Source organism: Anopheles stephensi, chromosome 3 (genome assembly GCF_013141755.1).
Source record: "Anopheles stephensi strain Indian chromosome 3, UCI_ANSTEP_V1.0, whole genome shotgun sequence".
Taxonomy (NCBI): Eukaryota; Metazoa; Arthropoda; class Insecta; order Diptera; family Culicidae; genus Anopheles; species Anopheles stephensi.
Window position 1 is genome coordinate 31167223 of NC_050203.1, and position 26113 is coordinate 31193335.

General features: G+C 44.1%; 1 protein-coding gene and 1 long non-coding RNA gene across 4 annotated transcripts; one reads left to right on the forward strand and one right to left on the reverse strand.

Annotated features, from left to right (window-relative positions):
• Positions 1–203: 203 nt before the first annotated feature.
• LOC118509492 (angiogenic factor with G patch and FHA domains 1) lies at positions 204–2823 on the forward strand. 2 transcript variants are annotated; one of them, XM_036050148.1, is made up of 6 exons: positions 204–504; positions 581–814; positions 883–1014; positions 1093–1186; positions 1772–2278; positions 2361–2823. In XM_036050148.1, exons 1-6 carry the CDS (start codon positions 349–351, stop codon positions 2768–2770), a joined length of 1533 nt encoding a protein of 510 aa, XP_035906041.1. In that variant the 5' UTR covers positions 204–348; the 3' UTR covers positions 2771–2823. The 2 variants fall into 2 exon arrangements, with proteins under 2 accessions (XP_035906041.1, XP_035906040.1); XM_036050147.1 differs by lacking the exon at positions 1093–1186 and adding an exon at positions 1278–1671 and having other exon boundaries at positions 214–504.
• An 8772-nt stretch (positions 2824–11595) lies between these two features.
• On the reverse strand, positions 11596–17405 carry LOC118509493. 2 transcript variants are annotated; one of them, XR_004905887.1, is made up of 3 exons: positions 16851–17405; positions 16280–16470; positions 11596–12283 (listed from the first exon to the last, which is right to left on the reverse strand). It is a non-coding gene; the product is annotated as an uncharacterized LOC118509493 (long non-coding RNA). The 2 variants fall into 2 exon arrangements; XR_004905888.1 differs by lacking the exon at positions 11596–12283 and adding an exon at positions 13275–14985.
• Between the last annotated feature and the right edge of the window lie 8708 nt (positions 17406–26113).

Here is a 26113-nt window from a genome sequence, read left to right on the forward strand (position 1 = left end):
GGCACGTTTTGACAGCTAAAGATAATGTTATATTTTATTAAAGATTTTTACGATTTTTACCCAGCAAAAGCAATTAAACAGTTCTGATAAATCATAAGGATTCGATTTTTATAATTTAATTTTATTTATTAATTTATTTTAATCGATTTTCAGGCAACTCACATCGACGATTTCCTCATGCACTGCTTTCATCGATTTCCTTTTCGTCGACAAACTACGAACTGCCAGCCGCAACACGAGCGCTTGTCAGTTTTACGAAGCCGACAAATAAACATTCACTTTCCCTCTTAGTTAAAGTTCGCAAAAATCGTAATTTACCAACGGGAAACTGAATGAAATCGTACACGAATGGCTAAAAAACCGGGCCCTATCAAACTGCTGCGAATAACGAACCTGTATGATGTGACCGCCAAACAGCTGTGTCTCTACGTGCAGGGGCTGCACCGTCACATACGCTTGCAAAGAAACCGAATACAGAGGCTGAAAAAGAAAATAAACTCACTGGTAAAATGAGCTTCATCTGGATGTGCTTAGCTTTCTAGCGATATTAAATGTTCGCCACTGTTTGTTAATATTACAGCGACTGCAACGAAAGTTCCTAAACGTAAACAATGCGGCGAACCAGGAACAACCACCAGTTGAAGCGGAAGAATGCGCGCCGGAACAGGCTGATCTGGTGGAACCGCTGGACATAAAAGCCTTTGTGGACGATATCAAGAAAACGGCTCAGGATGTGGATATTCAGAATAGATACATTTACGAGCCCACGTCCGGGTTGTATTACGATCCTGCCACGGGATATTACTATAATTCGGTAAGCATCCTGTGAACTCGTCCATTCCTTCGGCAGTTTGTCAATGAGCGTTACCGTTCGCCTTACAGATTTACGGTTTACATTACGATGGCCATCGTGGCTGCTATTTGAAGTATAATGAAGAAACCAAGGAATATGATTTCTACTCGCAAGTCATTCCCGAAACAATGTTAGAAACCGAACCCAATGCCAAACAAAAGGTGAGTCATGCGTGGTGTACATCCGGTGAACCCCGCACACGAACCGCTCTGTGCTAACGCCTTCCGATTTTTCCGCAGGTTCCTACCACTTCATCTTCTCCCTCCTTAGACGACAGTTTTATAGCACGATTCTCCTCGCTGGAGATCGATCGCATGCGTGCGAACGCGTTAGGTAGGTGACCAGTGCGGCGTTGTTAATAGCGGCCCTCCCCCTTTTCTTTTCTTTTCATTGTGTCGCCCACTCAACCGCAACGCGTGAACAGAAAGCGAAACGCACCGATGCATCCCGCGACAAAGACGCTGCGAAAAAGACGCCCGATAGCGAGGACAGCGAGAGTAGTAGACGGCGCCATAGCCGGAAGCGTAACCGGAGGCACAAAAAACGCAGCCGCCGTAAGCATCGCCACCGGTCACGTTCATCGCGCTCGGCGTCGGATTCGAGCGACAGTAGCGATTCCGTGCCGAAACGGTCCAAAAAGAAGCGTAAATCGAAACGCAAACATCGTAAATCTTCGTCGGACGATGGTGTGAAGGAGGAGGGCGAGCTGGAAAGTAGCGAAAGCAGTGGCTCGAAGTCGGTGGAATCGGTTATAGTGGTGAAATCGAGCGACGAGAATAGTGCCGATTCGGCTGAACAGTTTAAAACGGGCTATAAAGGTAGATCGGGGCGGGGGTCGTATGCTATATACATGTTTTCCCTAACGTACAATCGTAAGCAATTATTCAATGTTCCCGGTGCTTGATTCTCTTCCTACAGATGTGGCCAAACGATACCCACCGTCGCTGCGTATGATAGTACAGGAAACCAACATAAAGGACCTTAAGATTGGTTCACTGTTCATTGTGACCTGCAAGGGAGGCACGCTGGGTCGGGAGGGCAACCACGATGTCATCATTCCCGACATTAACGTGTCCAAGAAGCACCTCCAGTTCATGTACAACGCCCGGAAAGCGACCTACCAGTTTGTGGATCTTGGATCGCGCAACGGAACCCTTTACAACGGGGTGCGGGTAAAGCTGAACGACCAGCAGTCCCAGAGCGATCCGCAGATGCTGGCCCACGGCAGTGTGCTCCAGCTAAACCAAACCAAACTGCTGTGCCACGTGCACGAAGGTAACTCAACGTGCGGAAAGTGTGAACCGGGGCTGCTGGTGAACGCAGAACCCGTCGTCGCGCCGGAAATTGTTTCGAAAATTACGAAACCCGTCTCGCACAAGGAAGGACTAAAGCTGATACAGAAACGATTCGGGCTGGAGAATGAGAGTGAGTAAACATCTAATCCACTAGGAGTAATTTTAATTTGTCCTCACCGCTTCTAATGACCGGCCTCATTGGCTTCTTACAGAATATGTCGGTGGAAAGAATGGCGCTGAGAGTGGAAACAGCGTCGACTACAAGGACCGGGCAGCCGTCCGCAGGAAGGTTAAGGGCAGCTCGAACGAGCACGAAAAAACGCAGGTCGCTTCCCTGGATCAATCGATCGCCAGTAACAACAAAGGCTTCCAGATGCTTTCCAAGCTCGGCTGGAACGAGGGCAAACCGCTCGGCAAGAACGATTCCGGACTAACCGAACCGATAGCGCTCACCTCGAACGTGGGAACGTCGGGCCTTGGCAGTCAGAATCAGATGGCAATGGGTGGGCCACATAATGCGCAACCGGTCGATCCCCGGCGGCACAGCATTTGGCGCAAAACGCAGGAACGCTTCGAGCGGTCGACGGTGTTCAAGAAGGAGAGCAGCGATGAATCGGAGTGAAGCTGTAAAGGGGGGTGTGAAGTGGAAGAATAAACGATTGTGAATACACCGTATCGGGAGGAGCACGTGCGGCTTACACAGGGTGAGTTTGGTTGAGAAATTAAATTTATGCTTTGTGTCCTCTTCTCTCGATACCGTTCACGGTTCAGCCTGCCTCCTCTGGACACCCTAGAAAGGACTTTACCGGCTGCGTCGTGCGGTGTCATTCTCATGACATGACCAGTCCACTGGAGCATGGCGAGTCTCTCTTAATATACTTAAACGTAAATCGATAAAGCGAACACTAATTTCTCGTCTTAATGAAACGAGCTCGTTCCATCCCTATTGGTATGTGTGTCCCTGCCCTTACGTCTCGCTGTAAATAGCGCTAACGCAGCAGACAATCGATTAAAATTATCCTTCTCACCGCATCCATCAGTGTATCGTCTTGGGTGCCCTGCTCGCGGGGACGATTTTCCACGCTTTCGACCGCAGGAGCGATGACGGTGATTTTTCGCCAGATTTTTCCACCAACTTTCCCGTCTTTAAAACCGACCCGAGGCGAGTGAATAAAAAACGTTCACCCAACGCTAAAGGATAATAGAATTACCGCGTAACGATACCGTATTACCCCCTCGTTCACGCGCCCCTCCGTCGACTGCACCAGTCGGCCAGGCCAGACAATCCGTCTCAAGTAAAAAAGCGAAACCAAAACAGCAAAACAAAAACGTGGGAAAACAGCGTCCCAACGGGAGTTGGGAGTGTGTGTGTGCGTGTGGTTTGCTTCGGCGTGCGCTTTTTGAAGCTGTGTACTGCCGTGAGAGAATCCTCTAATGTGGGGGGCTGGGGTGTCGAAGAGGGCAAGACAGCCAGCCGCCCGGTGGCCCGGTGATGGTGGAAAAGTTTATTAAATAACTACACAACATGCCAGAAATATGATGGAAATTGAACTTGAACTCCAGACCCGAAAAGGACAAACGCTCGACGAGGACGTCGTCGTCGTCGTCGTCGCCGTCGTGTCTTCAAAAACTTAAAACCCCGTCATCGAGGACGTTTCACTTTTTGTGTGCGCGCCTGTATTGCAAGTCAAGTTTTTGTGGCATTACTCCCAGGACCGGGCACAAAGTTGGAGCTATCTTTTTCTTCTTGCTTTGTTGCCATTTGTCTTAGCTACTTTTGCAGCCTTCGGGGTGGTGTAATTTTTGGTGGTTTGGATGTCTCCGTTTTTCCGTTTTCCTCTTGTTTTCGGTCGGTCGGTCGGTCGGTTTGGCCCTCCATTTGGCCTCCCTCTGTACCATGCCTAACGCGTTCAGCCGTGATGATATGGCCTGACGAGTTACACCCAGCACGGTTGCACTGATCTTCTTGCGTTTGGCAGTGATTTTCCTCCAGCAAAGCCGTCAACTGTTCGTCGGCGAACGTTTTGGGCCTTCCTTCACGTTGAGCATCTACCACGGCAAAATCGCCGCTTCGAAAGCGTCGAAACCAATCCCGACACCTTGTTTCAGCAGCGCCGTGCAGCTTAGAGCAGCAGCGCCGTAAACACTCGAAAGCTCCCGAAGCGCTTCCGCTGCCGTTCTCTTCGCTCGAAACAAAAACAGCAACACCTCCCGCATGTGGCGCTTATCCGGCTCAAAATCAGACATGTTCAAGCGCTAGGAACTTTTACTCGCACGAAATAATCACTAGTCTGGCTCCGTCGTCTTAAATGCGTCTTACGGACGCGTTAATGCCATCCCTAATTTGCGCCTATCACGGCCCCTCTGCCCATGGTCACAAAAGACTTTACCGGCTGTTCGGTGTCATTATCATGACATAGCTCACCGGCGTGTCTAGCGAGTCTAATTAGCTGCACTATAGTGCGATAGAGCTCATCATTTTTGCTGCTGCAGCATCTTCAAGTGTTGGTGTCTAGAGACCTCGCCTACATAAGGCTCATCTACCATTTCGCTAGAGACAACGGTCTTATCCTTTGATTCCACAGCCTCATTATCCTTCCAATCTATATCCACCACTATGTCTGTGTCTTAAGTATTTTTTGTAGTGCCACGGGTGATCCGTTGACGGAGCAGTGGTATTTGGAGACAACTCCGTTACTGTCGTGTAAAGGAAGGCAGGCTACCTATACTGTTACAGTGTTCTCCGATTCAGCTCTCGACTCTGACAGGACTAGAGGACTGGCTGAGTTGATTTAGGTTAAAGCGTGCTCGGCGGGTCCGGCCTCGTAAACAGCGGAACTCAGTCTCGCTGCAACGATATGGAACGCGCCGATCATCTCCGAGTTCTTTGCTGACTAGATCAATTTTTAATGTCAATGTGGTTGAACTGGCGTCATAATATATTGGCTTGTATTGTTACCGCCCAGAATATCATCCACAAGATAAACCGCAACCAACCAACCAACCAACGTCCATCGATCGGCCACTCCAACATTTCCGGACCAAAAACCGGAGATCTTTATGCAACATACTTCAAACACAAGAGCCCTGGACAACAATGCCTCAAGACAGCAATATCATCTTCTTCTTCTTCTTCTGTGGCACTACAACCTCGAGAGGTCTCGGCCTGCCATTTCTGGCTTTCTGTGACTTAATTTTACCCGTAGAAAAGTAGTCAGCCTTTCGTACGGGGAGGCGGTCTGGATGGGATTTGAACCCCGGCCCTGCCGTGTGAAGACCGGCGCCGCTGTCGCCTCGGCCACCGGACCGCCCCAATATCATCTACAACTTAAAAATAAACAAAGTATGGAAACATACGTAGAAACACATTCAAATACATCCTGACCGAATTTCTTCCTCTATTTGATGCCTCATAAAAGAAATAATTGAGGCGTTCATTGGATGCATTTGCCAACCGGTCCGGCAAGTGCCATCCAAAAGCTGTGCAACGGCAACCTTGCACCTTGCATTAACCACCACACACACATACACACACACAGTTCACTGATATTTGATTCCATTTCATTTTCATTTGACCGCGCACTTGCTTCGGGGTTTGCTTACTTGCCGTTCCGTTCCCTACCGTGTGTCCTTTCGCTTGGACACCTCACCCAAAACAGTTCCCAAGTCCCGGGCTCATCCATCCTGCCCGGCAAAAAAAAACGTCGCTCCGAACCCAAAGAGAAGAGACAGACAGAGCAGCAGTGCAAATGATGGCGTACTTTCGTCCTTCCCTGTTTGCAGGATGCACACCATTCAGACACCAAACCGGCAGCCGTCATTTTTATTGCTCCCTTTTCGTGTGTGTGTGTGTGTGTGTGCGTTGCGTTTTTTGGCATACATTTCCCGTCACCCGCTTCTTCGACTTTTTGCGGCTGGCCGTTTTCTTTCTTCTTCTTCATCATTTTTGCAGATGTTCGCCCCAATCACCCTGCCGTGATGCCGGTCCGGATGACTTCGGCTTACAGGCAGAACCTGTCGGACGGTCTGTCTGGTGCATGTCGGGTTCGGGCGGGTGGTGCTGCTCAACGACGACCACGCTGCAGACGATGGTCCGTCCGTGCGTGAACTTGAACTTGACGGGCGGGAAATAAATGACGTAAGATTGTAACCGAGAGCATAAATTGAATAATGATATTTAATGGACGGCAAGTCATCGTCGCATCGCCACGCTTCGTGTGTGTGTGTTGGGGGGGACACAAGTGCTTTTTTTGCTTTTCGTTCCACTTCATTCGGGTTTCGTGTGGTGTGTTGCCATTTCCTTCCCACCAGTACGCCAGAATCCTTCACCGCTGGCTGTGGCAGGTTGCTGTGATCCTGTGACCCGTGTGCATATGCTATGTGCGATGGTATCAATTCGATTCGTCTCTTCAAAACAAAACCAAAAAAAATGTCTCCCCCGGTTTTTGTACATCCCAGGTTCAGTGCATGCTCCACTTTACTTGTTCTTCTTCAGGTTTCTTGGCGCAACCAGTGGGTTGGTTGGAGAGGTTTTGGGAAGGAAACGATGACGATGGGTGCCAATTAATTGAGCCACGTGGCACGCACGCAAGCCGCCCCCCGCCCCCTCTTCGCCGTCCGGTTGGGGAGCATGTGTGTGAGCGCGTCTGAGTGTGTGTCATGTGGTTTGAGGAACATGTTTTCAAAATTAACCAGCGAGAACGAGCATGATAAGTTGTTTGGCGTGACCGAGTGCACATTTATTTGTTCCTCCCCTTACCGAAACGATGAACGAAGCGCTTTTTTGGTTTAATTTTATACTGTCTAATTTGCGAGTCGGTTATGACAATATACGAGAATGGATTATATTGTCTGTTCGGATAATTGGTTTAAATTTTATCTAAACTATCGACAGTACGCCTTAACTTGCATCTGAAAATCGCTAAAAGCTTTACATTGGACATTGAACAAGATTTTTTTTATAATTTTGATTGAATTTCTTAACTAGACTTAATTAAACTTATTAAATTAAATTAATAAAATTAGTTTATGAAATTTGTTACAAGATTCCTAGTAGGCAATACTAGACATGTTGTTCCCTTCCTCACCTGACATGACCCACAGGAGCCTGACAAGTCTAGTCATCTGCACAACTGCTAGCTTATAGTAAAATTAATGTAGCAGATCATGTTAGTGGTTGTCCTTTGACACATACGGAACAATTAATCATTTCGAGCATCTTCCTCAAGAAAGGTACAAATTTAATCAGTTTTATCAGAGTCCATGCCGCTGAGGCGTATGTGAGTATTATGTCCAAGAATGTCCAAGTGTTTTAAAAGTTGGTCTATTGGGACAGTATATTTAGTAGAGTAGTTTACACATGCTCCAGCACCAATGTACCAGTCACTAGCACGCTTGGGTATATTTCAAGATCCGTCTCTACTATCTGTGCTGACATTAGACCCCATGCAGGTGATGTTTTGAGACGACTCTAAAAAGAGGGATCTCCTACCCTCGTTAATCTTTATCCCGAGGTGTTTGAGACCCGCGAAGTATCTAATCAGCCAAGTCAAAGTTATCAGACTTGCCAGGAGCAGGTCTATGAAGGTTTATAGAAGATGGCCCAGTTCCCATCCTGCTACACTTAGTCTTTATGCAGTTCATGCGTTAAACAGCTCTCTCAGGCCTTACTCCACTTGATCCAGCTAATGAGCTCGCAGGGCTCCTCTACACCTCGGGCCGAACGGGTCGCTGGCGAGTACCTTCATTGTGGGCATCCTAATCATGCCGCACACACCACCAAAGATGATCCGTAGCACCCTTCGCTCCGAAAATGGCGAGTGCATTGGTGTCCTCCAGGACTCGTGCCCGTTACGACATTATGAGTGGTGGCGTTAAACAGTTATCTATCATCTCTTCAAAGAAAAAGCCATATCGATCTAATAATTTCACTGAGTAGATTTATTCTGAAGAAAAGCAGTGCCTACACCTCAAGTCTAGGAAGTGATCAACAGCATAAGAACGCTTTAATTCCTATACCTTAGCTCAGCATCTTTCTCTAAGAAAATTTGCTTATGAACATTTTATTTAAATTAATGCATAATAAATAGTACAAAATGATCACGTATTCTGTTTAAACGATTCAGGCATTTAGTTTGAACGTTAGCGCTTCCGAAACTCTTTGAAGGCGTTTGTTACCCATAGAGAGTCGTTCAGAATTTATTCTTTATTTAAATTGTTAAAAACCAATCGGTCGAGTGTATTTAGTTTCTATAAATAAACAATTTTATAAAAGCATGAAACTCGAAAAATGTCAACTGCTTCCCCGAGCAGGATTTCTCTCGGGATGGAAGTCAACTCAGACGTCATAAATTTGAATGGTCAATACTAATAACTGTGAGAATGTTTCCATTCACAACGCACAACAAGCACATACTATTTCTAGTATTTATTTTGCAAATTTTTGTAGGAAAAAAAAGGTTCCAACACTGCCAACCTTCCGGCTGGCGAAGGCCTGGCCAATGCGAATACATCGACATTTTTCCGTGCATGCCGACCGGACAATTCCAGTGCCGTCTGTGGTATGTTGTAATGGTTTACAGTAAATAATAAAATTAAACTTTACAGCCTCCCATCCTTACCTTTACGCGCGCGGGAGCTAGCTGCACAACGACAGAGAACAACCGGCAAAGCGGCCCCATCAGCTTTTGTCTAGCACTGGCGGGCCATGGATCCATGCCTGCCAGGTATGGAAGGTAAAGGTACCGAACGGTGGCCGCACGGAACAACAATCTTATCGATAAATATTTATGGTTAAAAATGTTTTCCTTTCAACAATTCCCGGCCCTTTTTCCATCACGAGCCGGGGGCTTTGCGAGGGAAACGCCGAAGGGACAGATAGATGTGGTACCGGTCGCGCTGCATTCTGCAACTTGAATGCAATTGCTGTGTAGCTCTGCCCTGTATCGACTGCATACGCTGGTTCCCCATTCCGTCCCCGGGTTTCGGGATGGACTGTGGTGTCCGGGCGCTGGCGGAATCAATAAATTTCGAGAATTTATTCAAACCCTTTTCATGCCTCTATTGATTCTGGCCAATCGAAAAGGAAACAGGACGTCTCTATGTGGCTCTGGGTACGTTCATAGGCCTCGGTAACGAGTGCATCTAGTCTGATGTGCTATGGTCCACAACTCGATCTCGCGTTTAATCGAAAGCATAAAAGCTAATGGTACGCTCGAAGGAGATAAATCTTTATCAGGCAACCTTAAGCATGTTGCCACCGTTTTGAATCGTACGATTGGTAATGATTCTTAAGATTGTGTTTCAATTGAAAAAATCGAGTGGAAGGCGAATGTAAGAAAGATGGTTGTGGATGGTATGAAGAGGTGTAGGAAGAATCGAAACGCAACGTTGTTGGCTATCTAGCAACAAGTAGTAACGTAAAGAACTGAAGGAGCTGCTTATCCAAAAAATCAAACAGTAGCTGTGAAGTAAAGAAACTGTATAAAGATGGAAGATATTCAATATTTACTATGAAAAGTTAAAGAAATTGGGTTAGTTTGACTACCAGTAAATATCTTTAAGTACTGTTCCCCATAGTCAGGACTGACTATCCAACTTGTTCGGTAGCAATATGCCAGAAATGGCCTTCATGACCTAAGAAGTCGTTAGGCAAAGAAGAGAGAAGAAAGAGGGAGAAGTACTCAAAAGCTACTTAAAGTACTAGTGTGGTATATGATTAAACTACACAGATCAGTAGCAACCTTAAAAATTATATGTAGCGAAGACATGAACTATAAATATTAATCCAAATATTCTATTAAACAGAATCACGTGAACCACTGGGCGGCCCGGTGATAGATGTGACAGCGGCGCCGGTCTTCACACGACAGGACTGGGCTTCATGTCTCACCTGGGACTGACTGTATAACTATGCGGTAAGAAAAAATGGCATGTTTAATCTAAAAGATTGTTAAACAAGGATATAACGCTAAGACATTAACTTCCGATTGGAAAGAAGAACTAGAAGAAGGCAATGAACCGGAAAAGCTGCACGGACTCAAGTAAAGCATATCAATTTTAATTAAATTTTTTTTATAAAACGTGTAAATTTAACACAGAAATACCCCAATTGAATTCACGTAAGTCTCATATTTTCTAAAAGTTTTCCAATAGTTTTATCAGCAAAATTTATAAGCGTTCATGCAGTGGCGTCACAGGTCAAATGAGATATTATGAAATCATGCAAACAATTATTTCGAGATAATGCAGGACGGAGAATTTCATAGACAGAAATTGAAGGATGATAGCCTAACGTTCCATTTATCCAGTAGCATAAATTTGTATAAAAATCTGTCGATCCAAGAATGGAGTCCACAAGAAGGACAGCCAGAAGGAAGATAAGTTAAGAATCCAGTCCAGAATGAATAAATCTAAAAGTGCGAAAGACTATGTCCAGAAAGACTAGAGTCAGATAGACAGAAATACTAAGTCGTAGTAAAGTGAAACATACTAAGTAAAACATAAACATTCTAAGGGGTCGGAGCTTCATACGGCTGGACCGGGGTTCAAATTCCATCCGGACCGCTCCACCGCAGTGAGGACTGACTATCCAACTACGTGGTATCATTAAGTCTCGTAAGCCAGATATGGCAGGCATGGCCTAAGAGGTCGTTAAGCCGAACAGAGAGAGAGAGAGAGAGAGAGAAAGAAAGTAGTCTTAAGCATCTTAGTGTTACTCTGAACTCAAGTCCAGACTCAAGACTTTCACATCAAGGAAGCTCACCTCATGTTTCAGAGGATATCAAAAGTCACCGATTAGCTAGAGCACAGTAATCATAGTACTAGCGCCAATTCCGCTATCTACTTCTCAAACGTTCCCGCTTTACGCTGGAAGTCAGCTGTATACAGCAACAACAGCTCGTTACGATCACAGCCAATAGATAAATAAGGAAGTACTGCACACTCAGATCCGAACCCGACCAGATTGCCTGTCGCGGTCGCCCGCCAGCGATTGTAAATATTTATTAGGATCAAAAGGCCTTCGGAAAATGGAAAGATTTATCGAGATTGGCTTCCTCATGCCAACACCGGCCGCACGAGTCTAGTGATTAGTTTACGCTCGGCAAGAAAGATTTATTTATTCGCGCTGCTCGTAACGCGGGTTTTCTTGCAATTTTACATCCACTTTCAAAAAGCCGGGTTTCGCATCTCACTGAGCAGGATAGCGAAATTCAATGGCAAAATGGAAACTCCAATCGCAGGTTCTTGCTGCAGCATCACTTCACCCTTAAAAGGTGAAATTGTGCATACGAAACGGCACTTGTGTGTGTGTGTGTGTGTGTGTGGGAAAACGCCGGTGGATGACGAGGATTCATCCCCCGTGGCTGAAGTCAGCAAGCAAGGCAACGCTTTGTTTGCACGATATAACACGTAATGAAGTGTTGTCTGTCGTTGAGAGGGCAAATCCCTGCTGAAATCGGCCATCCTAAATGATGATAGGACTTGTTGAATGCTTCGACCATGGGGGTGATCCCCGCAGTTCCGTGGGAGAGGCTGGTAAGGTGGGTCCAAGGGTCCGTCTGAGCGTGCTCGCTTCGAAAGGGTCACGACCGACTCGTCACCATCGTCATCAACGTCGGCGTCATCGTTAAGCACAGCGCTGCAACAGCGTAATCCATCATCTGGCAAGGAATATTGCACGATCAAAGGGCTTAGTGGGACGAGTTAAGGGAAACCACTCCACAGGTTAAATTACAGTTCTTGTCTATGATTTGTATCGGGAGAGTTAGTTTAGTGGGATGGCGACCTGGCGAAGGTGGACAGTGATCTCATTTTGCATAAATAGTGCTCGTTTATGAGCTGCGGTTTGATGTTAATGTTAATTGCGGTATAATAATTTTGGATATGAATTTCAAGTTTGAGCTGGATATTTTAACACTTTGAGGACTGTGATATTTTTTGTTTTACAAATAATTTGTAATTATTTAATCCTTATTTCGCTCATACTTACCCATAGCTACAGTCTAGCTAAAATTCCGTCTCCTTCTGTGCCTTACTCCAAATTTAGCATTACCATACCGGTTGGGCTGGCATCATTGAAGTTGACAAGGGTGAAGCCAGATGGTTGTGTAGCACGTGCTCGCCCGATTTACATCTGAGGGCGAGTAAAAAACCCAGAAAAAAAACTTAACATAACATAACTCACGATCTCCCGAACACACGTTGTCTCGATGAAAGTGCAGAAGTGAAGCGACATCATATTCACATCCACCCAGCAAAGTATGCTGCATCCCTTCCCGAAATATGCTCCACAAAATTTAAAAAAAAAAGAAACACACACACACACGTACACAGAATGTCTGCGGCAAATTTGGTGAAGATGCTCCGACCATTACCATGGGGCCGATGGCACTTAAGGAGACGGGGATGCACAATGTAATATCTGTTTAAAATACCTGCTAAAGGTAAACCACTCGTTTGAGAGAGAGAGGGACACTCCACCATCACCACCATCACCACCAATTTCCGTTCCGTGCCATCCGCGTGCCGGGAGGTGGATAACTTTCTTCGGTTCCAGACAAGATGCCACGCCACAAGTGGTCGTCTCAATACTGGGGCAATTACGTTACTTGTTCATCATAAATCAGACAGACAGTGGACAGATCGAATAAAATTTAAGGGAGGGATACAAAAGCGGGCTCCGCGCTAAGGTTCTTATGTATTGGTGAGAGAAAAAAGAACTATCTGCAGGGGGGAAAAAGAAGGAAAATTAAAATGGATAGGAAAGGTAATTTAATTGTATAAGAGAAGTATATAAAATGAAAGAAGAAAATATTTACTAGAACAGAAAAATACAAAAGGAAAGAAGAAAAAATTTCTTAATAAAAAGAAAGAGAAAAAAGACATGAAACAGTAAACAAATATTATAACACAATCACATTTAGTTTAAAATAAGACTATAAAAGTAAGCCATAATAGATGATAAAAAAGATTCAAAAATCAAACAGGAAAAAATAGTTAAATACAGATGATTAAAACATTAGCAATTTAAAATGTACAATGTGCATCTTTGTTTATTTTTTAAATTGGGTTTATTTAATCTTTATCAATTCTATTTTAAACTTTCAAATTTCATTATTTTCCCTGTTTTTGAATTCTTTTTTATTTTTCATGTATCTTTTATTTTTTGTTTTTTAGACTGAATTTAATCACTTTAACAATAGTTGGGGTTTTTCTTTATTTCTATCTATCTTTTATTCTTTTTTCACATTTTTCTAACTGTTGATGAACATTTTTTTTATAAGATTACAATTAATTTTCATTTTAGGTTACTTTCTCTTTCTTCTCCTTTTCTCCCTGCAGCATTCATCCTTAGCAGCATGCATTTTTTAATTCTTAAATTATAACATATTTTGTTAAGCCATAATATCCCCAATTCCTTCTATTAAACAATTTACTCGAGACTGGATGATTGGTCTGTCCCTTGAAATAGCTTCACAACAAAAACCTGTCACCGACTCTGTCACCGTCCGTATGCAAAAACAAATTACATTTCTCAAATGTCTACCGGTCGCGCACATGCCCGAAGGGCCAAACAAATCAAGCGCAACAAGTGAAAGGCATCGGGCAACTTTTGCGCGTGCCTCTGCAAAATTATGCTTTTGTGTCGCGGGGAGCTTTTGCCCACTTGAACTTGAGATGCCAACTCGACAGTCAACCGCGAGCCAAAAACAAAACCCGAACACCACCCCACCAGCCCCCTACATTCCCTGGTGTAGAATGTCATCTTTGAGAAGTTCTAGACGTGCGGGTTCATTGAACCTTTGTCTAAAAATATACCACCTTACGAGGTTGGTTGGTTACGTACGGCCAAATGCACAAAAAAAGGTATCCGCAGCCCTCCAGTGTTTCCCGAAAGTAAACATGAGTTTCGAGACGTCGGCACGGATTTTTCTGTCCCGTTTTTTTGGTTTGGTTGGAGCATATCTTAGCAAACGAACACAAGATACATGACCCATCAATTAGGAGTTTCGTGAATATTCCTCCATATGCTTCAGAGGCAAGCAACTGGGAGGAACCAGAAGGAAGAATACAAACTGGCAAGGCAATTTTCTGAGCTTCGTGTGCGCGGCTACGAAGGTACGAAGTCTCATGGCCAAGGGCATCTTTACGGTTTACGGCGAGTGCTCAGTAACAGCAGAACGCCAGCGGAACGTTCGCTTGGCTTATCCGATAAGAAAATGCAAATGCAGATTCATTGCGCGGCACTAAAATTAGCGCAAGCACCGGTTATGTCTGCGCACCACGGGCCGGGTCGGGTTGGGTTGGTTTCTTCCTGCTAGTTCGCTTTTCCCGATCATAAAAACTCATCTCCACGAATTCTCGCCACCTAGCCGAGAACCGCAACTAGGTGTAAACTAGGTGTAGCGTTTGCTATAAACCTTTTTCTGGTTGTGCACTGTCCAGGGCCGCGGTCTGGTGGATGGTTTGCTGCAGATAAGCCGGTCGAGACAGTTAGCGAGCATGCGAAAGCTCGCAAGTGGTCCGTTGCTAGTTCTGCGAATCACCTGCTGCTGCTGCTGATGATGATGACTGTTGCACTCCAACAGCTACAAACTGTAGTGGTTACGATTACGGTAATGATGGTACACCCGGGCACTGGGGTGATCGTTACGGGCGATGGGTTTAGGGTGGTTTTAGGTGGAACCGTTTAAATCCCAGCCTCTGGAAGAACTAGATTTATGATCTAGTACGGCGTCAAACGCTAAACGCACCCGGATCACACCAACGGCCGGCTGGCGGTCAAACACGGCGAGGTGTGCTTTTTCATCATCCCCAGCGGCGGTGCAATTTTTGCTGCAGGGAAATTCAGCGCACAAGAAGAAACTATATTGACTGGGGACCAATTTCCTGGTAGATGTGGTGTGGTTGCTGTTTTGAAGTGTTTATATTTTATGGATAAATTGTGCCAAGGCAATAATGGGTTCGGAAATTATTGACCAGTGTATATAACACCATCAAAGATTTGGATTGAATGGAGCATATTTTACTCAATATATCTTAGGCCTTGGTCTGATAAATTTCCTTACATGCTCATGTAACCGGCCATTGTAACCGGGGTGTTCACCCTTCCACTTCCCTACGGATGTTGGTCCCGCACTTCCGTGGTGTTTGTCCACTCCGTCGGAAGAATTAGGCAAAATAAGCCAGCATCGATCCACGGTCAAATAATTCTCCTGGTTACCCAGGAAAAAAGGTTAACTCGTCTCGGTTTGACGCAACCGGCATTTCCCATTGTCCAACACTTTTCTCCAAGTTATCCAGGACAAAAGGTTAACTGCCTGACTCTAGCGATTTTAACAAAGTAAAGGAATCTGTGCGGAGGTCTCCAAATCGACCACGCGTGGTCAGTTCAACAACGGTTCGTTATCGAACTAACACTATCAGTTATAACTTGATAAAGGGTTTTTAATAATCACTTAATTTTTGGAAGTCGTTAATATCCAACTTAAAGAAAACAAAAAAACTCTGCTATAATACTCTTAACAACTATACTTTAATACCTCAAATGTTGTGAAAGTCCTGAACTCTGCAAGGACCTAGCTGAATCGACAGCCCAACATAGCTGGAGCTTGAGACCTATCCTCATCTCGTGGTGTTATTGTGTGGACCATATTACAATTTCAAAACTTCAACATGGTCGTAGCGACTTCACACATTGGGAAATGCTATCAGATTGAGGATCCAGAGCAAGGACTGGGTAACCTGTTACTTAGTATAAATAACTCTAGTAAGTTATTACATTAAGACGTCGTTAAGTCAAGAAAAAACTGCAACAAACATTTACTGCAACAACAATACCTGGCGCCACTATAAAAACCCGTAAAAAATTGCTTAGCGTATTTTGGTAGCTGAAATTTGTCGTCAAAGCGATTGTTGCTTCTGATTTATAAAGTTCACTAAAAAATTCGGCATCAACAAGAACCCTAGGACCACGACAGTTATAATATGTTTTGCGTTATCGGACTACCTTCGGTCAAGGTTCCTCAAGGAGAGGAAAGTCTCTCTCTTTCAGCCAGTCTAAATGCAAGAAAACACAATATCTGAAGTTGTACATCTTCCTTCAGTCCTCGATAATATTGTACCTTACCTATATGCTTTGGGACGCTCCGGTCGCTGTGCCGATGAAGGCACAGGTCTTCACACGCCAGGACCGGAGTTCAAATACCATCCGGACTGTTTCTCCGCACACAGGACTGACTGATGTATGTGGCGTTTAATGATGTCTTCGAACTTTTTCTGTGAGTCCACGTTTCGCGAGCTTCTGCTTATTAATAGACACTGAAAAAAATACAGGAAATCATGTAGAATGTACTTCGATAATTAACCTCAAGGAAATTGAATCAAACTATTTACAAAAAAGTCTTCCAAATATTACAGCGTATACAAACTTAACGTTAGCTTCCTCGTCATTACTATTACGAATTATTTAACGCTCACGCCAACTGCAACAGCAGACGGTAGGACAACCCTCCGCTAACATTAGCTTTGAAACCGAAAGTATCTCAAGGATACATATTTGAAGGTTAATTTAATAATGGGCCATCATGCCCCGTCCGACCGTCCGACGCATTTCAAATGACCCGTCACGGTACACAGACACTCAAAGCCCCGTAAACACGTAAAAATGCTGGAGAAAACACTTTCCGACGACGACTTACGTTTTCGGCTGCTTCCTTCAACTCTGATCACTATCGCGGACACGCTGTACCGACTGCAACTGTCCGTTTGCGTACTGCAATTCGCCACCAATCTTCGGTGCAAACGAAATGAGGCCAGTCATGCAATATTCATAAAATAGGTACCGAAAAAATTGAGAGCACGGCCCACTACCACCGTGAAAGAAATGTAACGAAAACACCATTGCCCAAACCGAAACAAAAAAAAACCGTCCGACGCACATTCGCCACACAACAGACTGTGCCCTGCAGTCAAGTGCCGTACTTGCATACCTACGCCTCGGCAAAGGTAGAATTTGCCAAATGAAAGGAAGTTGAAAGCAGCAGTTGAGGAACGAAAACAAAAAACAAAAATCGCACACATCAGCACATGCTGTTGAATTGCTTCCCCTTTTCCTGGCCGTTCAATTGCACCTCAGGCCGCTGCCTGTGCTGCCGACCACTAAATGTGACCATCAAATATCACCGAAAAATAATAAACATTATAACAGACGAGCCCAACTGTCCGTAACTGACGGCGGCGGTATGCTGTGCTGGGACCGGGCGCTGCCAGCAGCAAGACAAATGCAGAAGAAAAACATCATTTTTGAACCAACGCGACGGAGCTGGTTTTGCAGCTCAGGTCGATGTGAGTGTGAGTTGAGGAAAAAGGTTTTGGAGTAAAAAAAAAAACTAACACGAATCGAAACGAAAACTACCGTATGTGTGGAGTGATATTATTCGAAAGTTTAAGATAAATTAAAAATGAACACAAACTGTGTGCAAAGGGCATGGTCAACACGGGAACAGCGAGACAGGAGAATAAGCTCAAATCCCCGTTTCGGATTTGGATGTTACAAGTTGCCAAGCTGAAGTTGAGAAACCGAGTTCTCTGGAGGCGTATAAAAAGCACCGGAATCACGACGACATTTCCGATGAGCTTACTCGGTTCCGGGTAGCACCCTTGGAGAGATTCTACGGGACTAGATTCCCGGAAATAAAAAGCTTGCCTGGAACGGTTGTAGAACAGCATAGAAGCATAACATAAAACAACATAAATCATTTATGTTTTGATTAATTATTATAAAATAGTAAACAACAGCAATTATTCAATTATATTTTATATTGTATTAGCAATAGCAATTATATTATAGCATAACTATAGGAAAGATAAAATAGCGTGAAATAATTGGACCCTCCTCAATTACAGCTTAAAAAGCTTTTATTTTTGTAGATGGGTGTGGTGCCATTACCAGGATACTACTTTAAAAAAAATTGTTTTGATTATGTTAAACTCACTACTATGAATTACAGTGACGGGCATTAGAATAATCTCATCTAAAATTTTAAAACCTCAAAGTTTCTAGTTCCGATTTTTTACGAATCGACTCTTTTTTTTGTGTGATTTAGTTAAAGATGTAGTAAATACCACCCTATCATTGGATCAATCGAGATATTGATTATGAGTATCGTAGTGGCTTTTTGATGCAAATAAGGCCTACAGAATGAAGTAAGACTATTCATCAAATTTAAAGTTCAAACAATTTTTCAACAATTCAAGAGAGTTTGTGGCATCCCTGCTTTCTATTTTACAACTTTATTACAACAAGACTGTTATTATTTTTTTTATTCAATAGGAACGACCTGGCCACATTGCTTAGACTGTTTTTATACAAAAAGATAATTTTTTGGACTTCATCTGCATTTTTGAACTCTTACACCATGATTAGTAATTTTTTAACAATAACAAAATTGAATAAAATTTAAAAATGTTAAGAATACTTCAGTCGCATTCTGGTTTGATTTTACTCGAAGGAAACATCGAAAGCAAATAATTTGAAAATCAGTTATGAAAGTGTACTTGTTTTACTGTCCGTCACTGTAATTAAAAAAAATAGATAGCTTATCTGGAAACTAGGACCAGGAAATTACATTTCATTTTATTTTGGAACAATCAATATTAATTCATTTTAGCTAAAAACTTTGTAATGAATCGTATTTTTAACTGAAGTACTGTGGGGAGTTTTATGAGGATATCTAGTTTAAGAAATCATTTTTTTTAAAGTTATTGTCTAATTTAAGGAGCTTTTAATACACTCAACCCTTTGGCCTGGAGAGCTAGTAATACGACCAGTTCGATCCTACCAAATAAAAAAAAACTGTAAAGCAGTCTGGTTTTGTGACCAGGATCACGAATTTTACACAAAAATAGGGGAACAAAGATGCAATTACTAGCTAAAAGTGATCATACTCATACACACATTCTCCTATATTTACGTAGATTACTTTTAACGATACTTTTTAAGGCTCTAAGCTCTCTCACCCTGAAAGCTTCGCCCATTCCCTGCGCGGCCAAAACTAAGAAGACCTTGAAAGTCCCAAGTGCAGCAAATTATTATCACAAAAATGTGCAACCATCTGTTGAGCAGTACTGGCGTGGAGTGCATGCCTTGCACCCGTGGTATGACTTTATCGCAACCGTTCCATCGGACATAAGAGACCCGTGTTCGTATACCCAGCGCACCACTGCTCGCTACTCCCTCAGTCCCCATTTCCCTTTTGGGGAGCGTCTTCTCCTGTCTGCTACAGTTACACAGCGTACCATTCCCGGTCGCAGACAGTCGGTGCCGTTGCTTATCCAGCAGGGCCCTCCAGCAACGTTTCGCCGAGCATCAGCGCGCGGGGATCGTCGCCGATCGTCCGCTCGTCCGCCCACCCGTCCGCCACCCGTGGGACGTGGGAGCGGAAACGACCTCGGTCCATGGCCACGGTTTGCGACCACAGCCAGAACTGTCAGCTGCAGGCGGAATTTTTTTCGGATATTATCTCGTCGCCGTTGTCGTCGTCGATCGTTGTCCTGTTTTTCGCCGGGTTTGTTGAGCTTCGGCTGCGGTCGGTTTGGCTGGCAGGCAACGGACCGTAGCTGACGAGCGGCCTGTCCGAACCGGGCATAGTAAGCGTAACTTTTGCTGGCCAACACACAGGAGACGAGGGGACACACGGCGGGGCACTGTCGAAGGCGGAAGTACGATGAGAGGGGGAGGGGGGGGGGGTTGGCGGGGGCAAGTGGGACGGATGGTGGACAGGGTAATTGTATTAAAAATTCAAATTACCTTTTTGCGCAATTGAATCGCAAGAAGGGTACTGCATCCGTCTCGGTGGATCGCGTTAGGCAACGGTTGCTGCTGCAGTTGCTGTTTTGGTGGTTCCTGTAGTTGCTGTAGCTTGAGCGCAATTTTTGGCATCCTCTTATCCCGCCCAAACGGGCATCCTCCAGTAATGGGCAGGTACACGAGCTGGTGCTGCCACCGAGAGGAAGCACGACAGCACTCGATGCACTTTTACCACAGATTGCGTGCGCTGTAACTGAGCTGCGTGAAGAGAACGCATCAAGCCCAGGGAGGGCGTAACGGTGGTGGGAACGAGGCGGCGAGGTGAGGTTACGTTTGACCCAGCACCACGAAAAACAACAACGGTGAAACTGGGAAAGAAAAAAGTTACCCGGAAGAAAAGTTTAAGCCACCGCAGCACTTCCTCCCTGTGCGTGCAGGCTTCCCCAGCGTCCCAAGTTGACGCGAGACCGCAATGCACGTGTACACGCATTTGCGTAATTATCCATTTTGGGCAGAAGCTTCTGGGACGGGGTCTGTCATGCATGCCCGGTCCGGGCAAGTCGATAGTGCCGCAGAACCTTCCTGCAAGTGCAGAAAAAAAAACAAACCATCTCCATTCATACCGACGCTTCTCTTAGCCAAAAACGTTCGGAAGTTCTTACTTTTTGCGCGAAAACGTCACCACTGCGCGGTTTGGGCAGCAAACGAAACACTTTCCTTTCAGGGAACGTGTAATTAGGGACCCGGGACGGGGCGGGATGGACGCTCGTTCTTGTGCATTTTTTTTCAACCATTTTCAAAACACTCGTAAAATGGGCGCCCTAGAGGTGGGAGGGGGTAGGAGGAGGGGGGGGGGTTGAAGACGAGAGAAGGAGCGGTGAAGGTGGTGAAGGGCACAAACAGGAAAACAAAACAAAAAATGCGGTCCAGCAGTGTTTTCGGTTCTGCAAGCTGCACACTTGCACTTGAAAATAATGCAAGGATGCAGTGAATGTAATGCAAGCGGGCAGGCACCACGCCTCACAGGGTGGTTGAGTGAAATGGAAGCGAAATGCGTCGTTATGGAAAAGCTTTGTTTAAAATCCGTCAAGCCAGAATCAGTCATGTGGATACATCGATACGGTTGATAAGAGATATGCGACAATGATTTCAAAGATGCTTCCTTTTATACAAGAATTTATCTAAGAAAGGCAAAGAAAACGATCAAATAATGAATCTTTTGATGAGTCAATTAACGCCTACGAAAATAAAACGTCGAAATATTATACTTATCGATCAATTTATTAAAATTAATACAAACTGCATTTTCTCACAATGAGCACATCTTTCAATAACATTTAAACAATCGAAACAAATTACGATTTTGCGCCTAGACGTTAGGCTAGCCGCATCGCATTGCCATGACTAGGCACAAAATCGATAAACAACATGTACAAATGTATTGTCAGGCTAGCAATAAAAAATTATAAAAATTCATTAAAAAAAATAATGAAAAGAAAATTTTAGGTAAAAGACTCGAGAAGGCCCCCCCTAGAATCTTTTGTGTGCAGCACTGTGGCCTGTCATTTTTGTTGTACAGTGGGATTTCTGTAAGGTCAAAACCCATTTGATGTAAACATTGTGCATTGTTCCTTAATACTTTTAACAGACAGCGAGTAGAACTTGATACAATACATTGTAACAAGTGGTTTGAGATTATGATATTCTTATGTTTCCTCCTTTGCTGAATATCAATGCATGGTAACAAGTATTCATCGAATTACTGTTCCGTTACCGTCAGAGAACGCTGTGCATGTTTTAGGCCCGATTGTTCACCCCTAGTGCGACTGAAAACTAGTACGAAGCTCCTGTAACCCAAAATGAATGGTAGGGTTAGCGGAGAGGGGATTTTAATCAAATAATAACAATATTTTATTCGACTTTCTTCAACCAATTTTGACCACACTGAAAGCACACTGAAAGCTCACTGTGAAGCTCTCGCAACGTGTACTGCGGATTGCATACCTTTAGGCGTAAATCTTACAGCGCCTAACAAATTTTGTCAGGGGGGGGCCTTCTCGAGTCTTTTACCGATCCTTGAATAGGAAAACACGGGCAAGCACCCGGAGAACTCATTTTTCCCTCAAAATACCTGTCGCATCGGACGAAGCTTCGTTTAGAACTGTTTAGAACCTTTATATTCCCAATACTCATACATGTACGCTTCTGAAAACAGGGCTCTGTCCAAAATTGGCCAAACCCTCTAAGCCGCGGTCGAGAGGAAAATGCTCAGAAGGATTATTGGCCCAGCTCTATGAGGTCTCGGAGACCAAAAACCTTTATAACTATACGATAAATATACGATCGAACGGACGACGATCTTACTATCACGGCCACAGACTCATTAGGCTCTGATGTGCTGATCATGTCATGAGAATTACACTCTAAAGACCCAGTCCGTAGAGTTCTTTTAAGTCATCCTTAGGATAGAGGTGGCGTGAAAATTGAATTGTAGTGAGGGCGTTAATGCGTCCACCAGAAAGGCTGGGATAATCGATACTGGGCCGTGAGCGGAATCGAGGAATTATTTATTTCGTACCTTTGAACTTCAGTTACAAAAAAAAAATCACATTTAATAATAGTTCAATATTACAAGAATAGGTCGAAAGTTTTACAGGTTTAACTATGCTTGTACCTGATTGCACAATTAAACTGCCTTATTCGAAAAACTTAAATTAATAATCAAACACCGAAAAAATCGTACACCCTGTACAAGCCTAGTGCGCACGCCGTATGAAGTAATAAAAAAAACAAAAAACAGAACCGAAAAACCGCTCTTGCGCAGCGTCCACCGAAACGGCGAGCAAACATGTGCTCAGGACAACGATAAAACGACATGGCATGTCCGTGATCTTGATCATGAAATTTTTCTCCCCTTTTTGACTTCCTCTGAGGTGCTTCATGTCACCGCTGCTAGCCATAACCTGTTCCCCTTTCCTTCCCTCACACCGTTACCGTTCCCGAGTTCTTCCACTATCCCGGAACGAGAAAGCGGAACAGCGACAAGAGGTGATAGACGATAAAAGTACACGCGGACATCATAAGGACGACTGGAACGAGCAGAAACTGGTATCCAACCGACTCCTCACGCACCCAAACGCACAGACAGACAGGCCTTTATGTCACTCGAATGTCCCCGAACGCCGGTGTCTCCCGTCCTGTGATACCTACCCGTTCCCCATTCATATCCCGAAAGACGGCATCGGGAGACAATTTTAATCAATGAATTTCTCGCGAACCTATCAGGCAACGGGTGGTGCAACAAGTGCAGAGTTACAGAAATTACGACAGCACAAAAAAAAAGACAAAAACCGGTCGGTTTGACCCTCTCAGCGTATGTTGAATCCGCTGCAGGTTCTTCCATCCCTATCTCTTGGGTGTAGAACGAAAACCGAACATAAAAAAGCCCACCGAATGTGGTGGTACGTGGCGTGCAATCAGACACAAAAGGGAAAGCAGGTGAGCGTGCGTTCTTGCTGGCGTTCGGAACGGAAATGGCTCGTACCGGCCACGTGTTGCCAAATATGGCTACCGATGGGATTAAGTAAGGTGAAAAGGATGAGGAGAGGGGGGAGGGTGAGGCAGAGCAGGGGAACGGGAGTGGTAAAATGAGGTAATGTTGTTTTTTGAAGGGTGGCCTCCAAACGGGAGACACCAGCACAATTACTCATCATCGTGCAGGGCAATTGATGGTTTCCTGTTCGAGGTTCCTGTGGTCGTGGTGGCTTTATTGGTTCCCACAAGCTGTCTCTGCTTTGTCAAGCAAGCGCAGCGTATCGAAACTCGTCCCGAAATTAGCAATTCACAGCTTACAGGTCCATGCACACGAAATGTCATATTTCATTATTATGGGAACATTTGCATGAAGTTACGATATAAATCATTCGTTTTAATGCAAATCAATGTACTGAAGGAAAAATAGGCGGGTTCTACCTTTTCCATCGTGTGGAGATATTTGAAGATGACTAAAATATTAAAAGACTCTATAATCTTCCATTTGTATAAAAAACTGCTCGTTCGTTACATATGTCTTAATGAGTAGCCTTTACCAAATTAAATAAAAAAAAACAAACCCTGAAGGCCTGAACTTCTATCTAGGCCTTACGACCTCCAAGGTCATGCCTGCCATTTCTGACTTACTAAACTTATTGATACCACATAGTTGGATAGTGAGTCCTCATTATGGGAGAACGGCTCAGGTGGGATTTGAGTCCCTACCCTACCGTATGATGCTGTCAGCTCTACAACCGGGCCGCCCCGGTACATTGCTAAGGGATTTTTTTTAAAGACGTCATCCGGCAGTAAAAGTCCTTAAAAGCAAACAATTGATTTCAATCGTCAGTTACAGCGTTCACTGGATAGCTCTGAGTGTATTGTGTTCGGCGATGAGTTTCAGCGAGAAGTATCCTATGCCTAGCAGTTGGTGCTAAATTTGAGTGTTGGCAAAAGACCAACAAATTCATTATCTGGAGATAGAAAAGTAATTAGAAGTACTATAGGAACAGAACTTTGATGAGTATTCCTTCTTCTAAACTCCAAAATCACCGATGTATCTTTTTTTTTAAATTCGTATAGAACGGCCTAAAGATCAATTTAAAAATAGTTAACCTTTAGTTTGGATACATTAACCTCTCTGTAACCGTGAAAGGACACCATTTTCCGGGTGTCTTCGATAGGTTCGAGGAGTGATGTTCCATCTTGAAAAGGCAATGTCCTGTTCTCAGGGAGGGTCAAAATTGTGAGGAGACACTTTATCCCGGGTGTACTCGAACGCGTCGTTGCCAAGAATTCCATAATTAATGTGTGAGGTCCTGGCATCCTTCTACCTTATCGCTGACTTGTCTTCATACTCTCGCCTTCATGTCATTGAAATGACACCGGACAATCCCAATTGTAAAGCTTTTTACGGATAGCCTAGCGAACGAGGGGACATCAAGCTCTGAAAGAGGTAAAGTAATGACATTGTTGTGTTGGCGAACCTGGTTTGAACGATTAGTTGACATCGGTTAAGAATATTACCAATTTGTAGAACTATTAAAGCTAAACATGAGCATATTTTGTCTTGCTGTGTCCTTGCCTGAAACGTCAACTTGCAACTCCTATTTAAACATAAAATATGTCTTAATATGTCTTAAGATGAGTAATCCTAAACGAGGACAAAGTGGCTCTCTGTAACGAATTTAATTCTAATTGTTTTAATCGTATTTCTCTTACTTATGCCTAACGGCGGACCTTATGTGAGCTTATGTGAAGACGAGAACTTGGGTTTTATTCTTCTTGGTGGTAAGACCTGTATAACCTAACCTAACTTATAGAGTCGTTTTTTATAAGTAATGAAATACAAAAAAAAATCAATAATAAGCTCGCTAGATGAAAAGAATTCTAGTAATTAGTCCGTCGAAGAATCCAAACTAGAATCGCACTTAATATTAAGCTCTTAATTTAATCTAATTAAGTACTAATTTTCAAATATTACGCTCCAAGATTATCTACACCGCGGATCATTTGCTTATATCAATAATGCATTAAATCACTTTGCATCGCTCAACCGATCTCATACAAAAAAACATTAATATGTATCAAACAGATTCGATTCGAGCAATTAATGTTTGCCCGCACCATAATCAGCGTCCCCTCTCGCCCTTCCAACAGTGCCAGGTGCAACATACCTGCCCGGGGTGAAGAAACGATATTGATACCTTTTCGCAATTAAAACGTACGCCATATGCGCGCTCGAAACGAGTTTTCCGGCACCTAGATGGTAACAGAAAAATGCCATCATCCGTCAGCCGTACGAGTGACGACTTACGAGCGAGCCGAGCGGGCGAGAGATAAACGGCTTATCCCTAATCGTATCAAACCGTATGCGTAGTCACCGGTAAGTGACGCGCTTATAATAATCATTAATCGCGCGTATCATGTCTTGAAAAAAATTGCCGACCCGTCGCTTCGATTAACATTGCATGTGCAGACAAACAAAAAAAAAGTGCTTGGATATCGGGTGATTGTCGGGGCATGCGGCATGAGGGGCTTAAAGCGCCTAGATAAACTAAACGCATCGGAAAGGTACCGCTAGATAAACCTCGGCAAGGTAATCGAGTGCGAGCTCGAGTC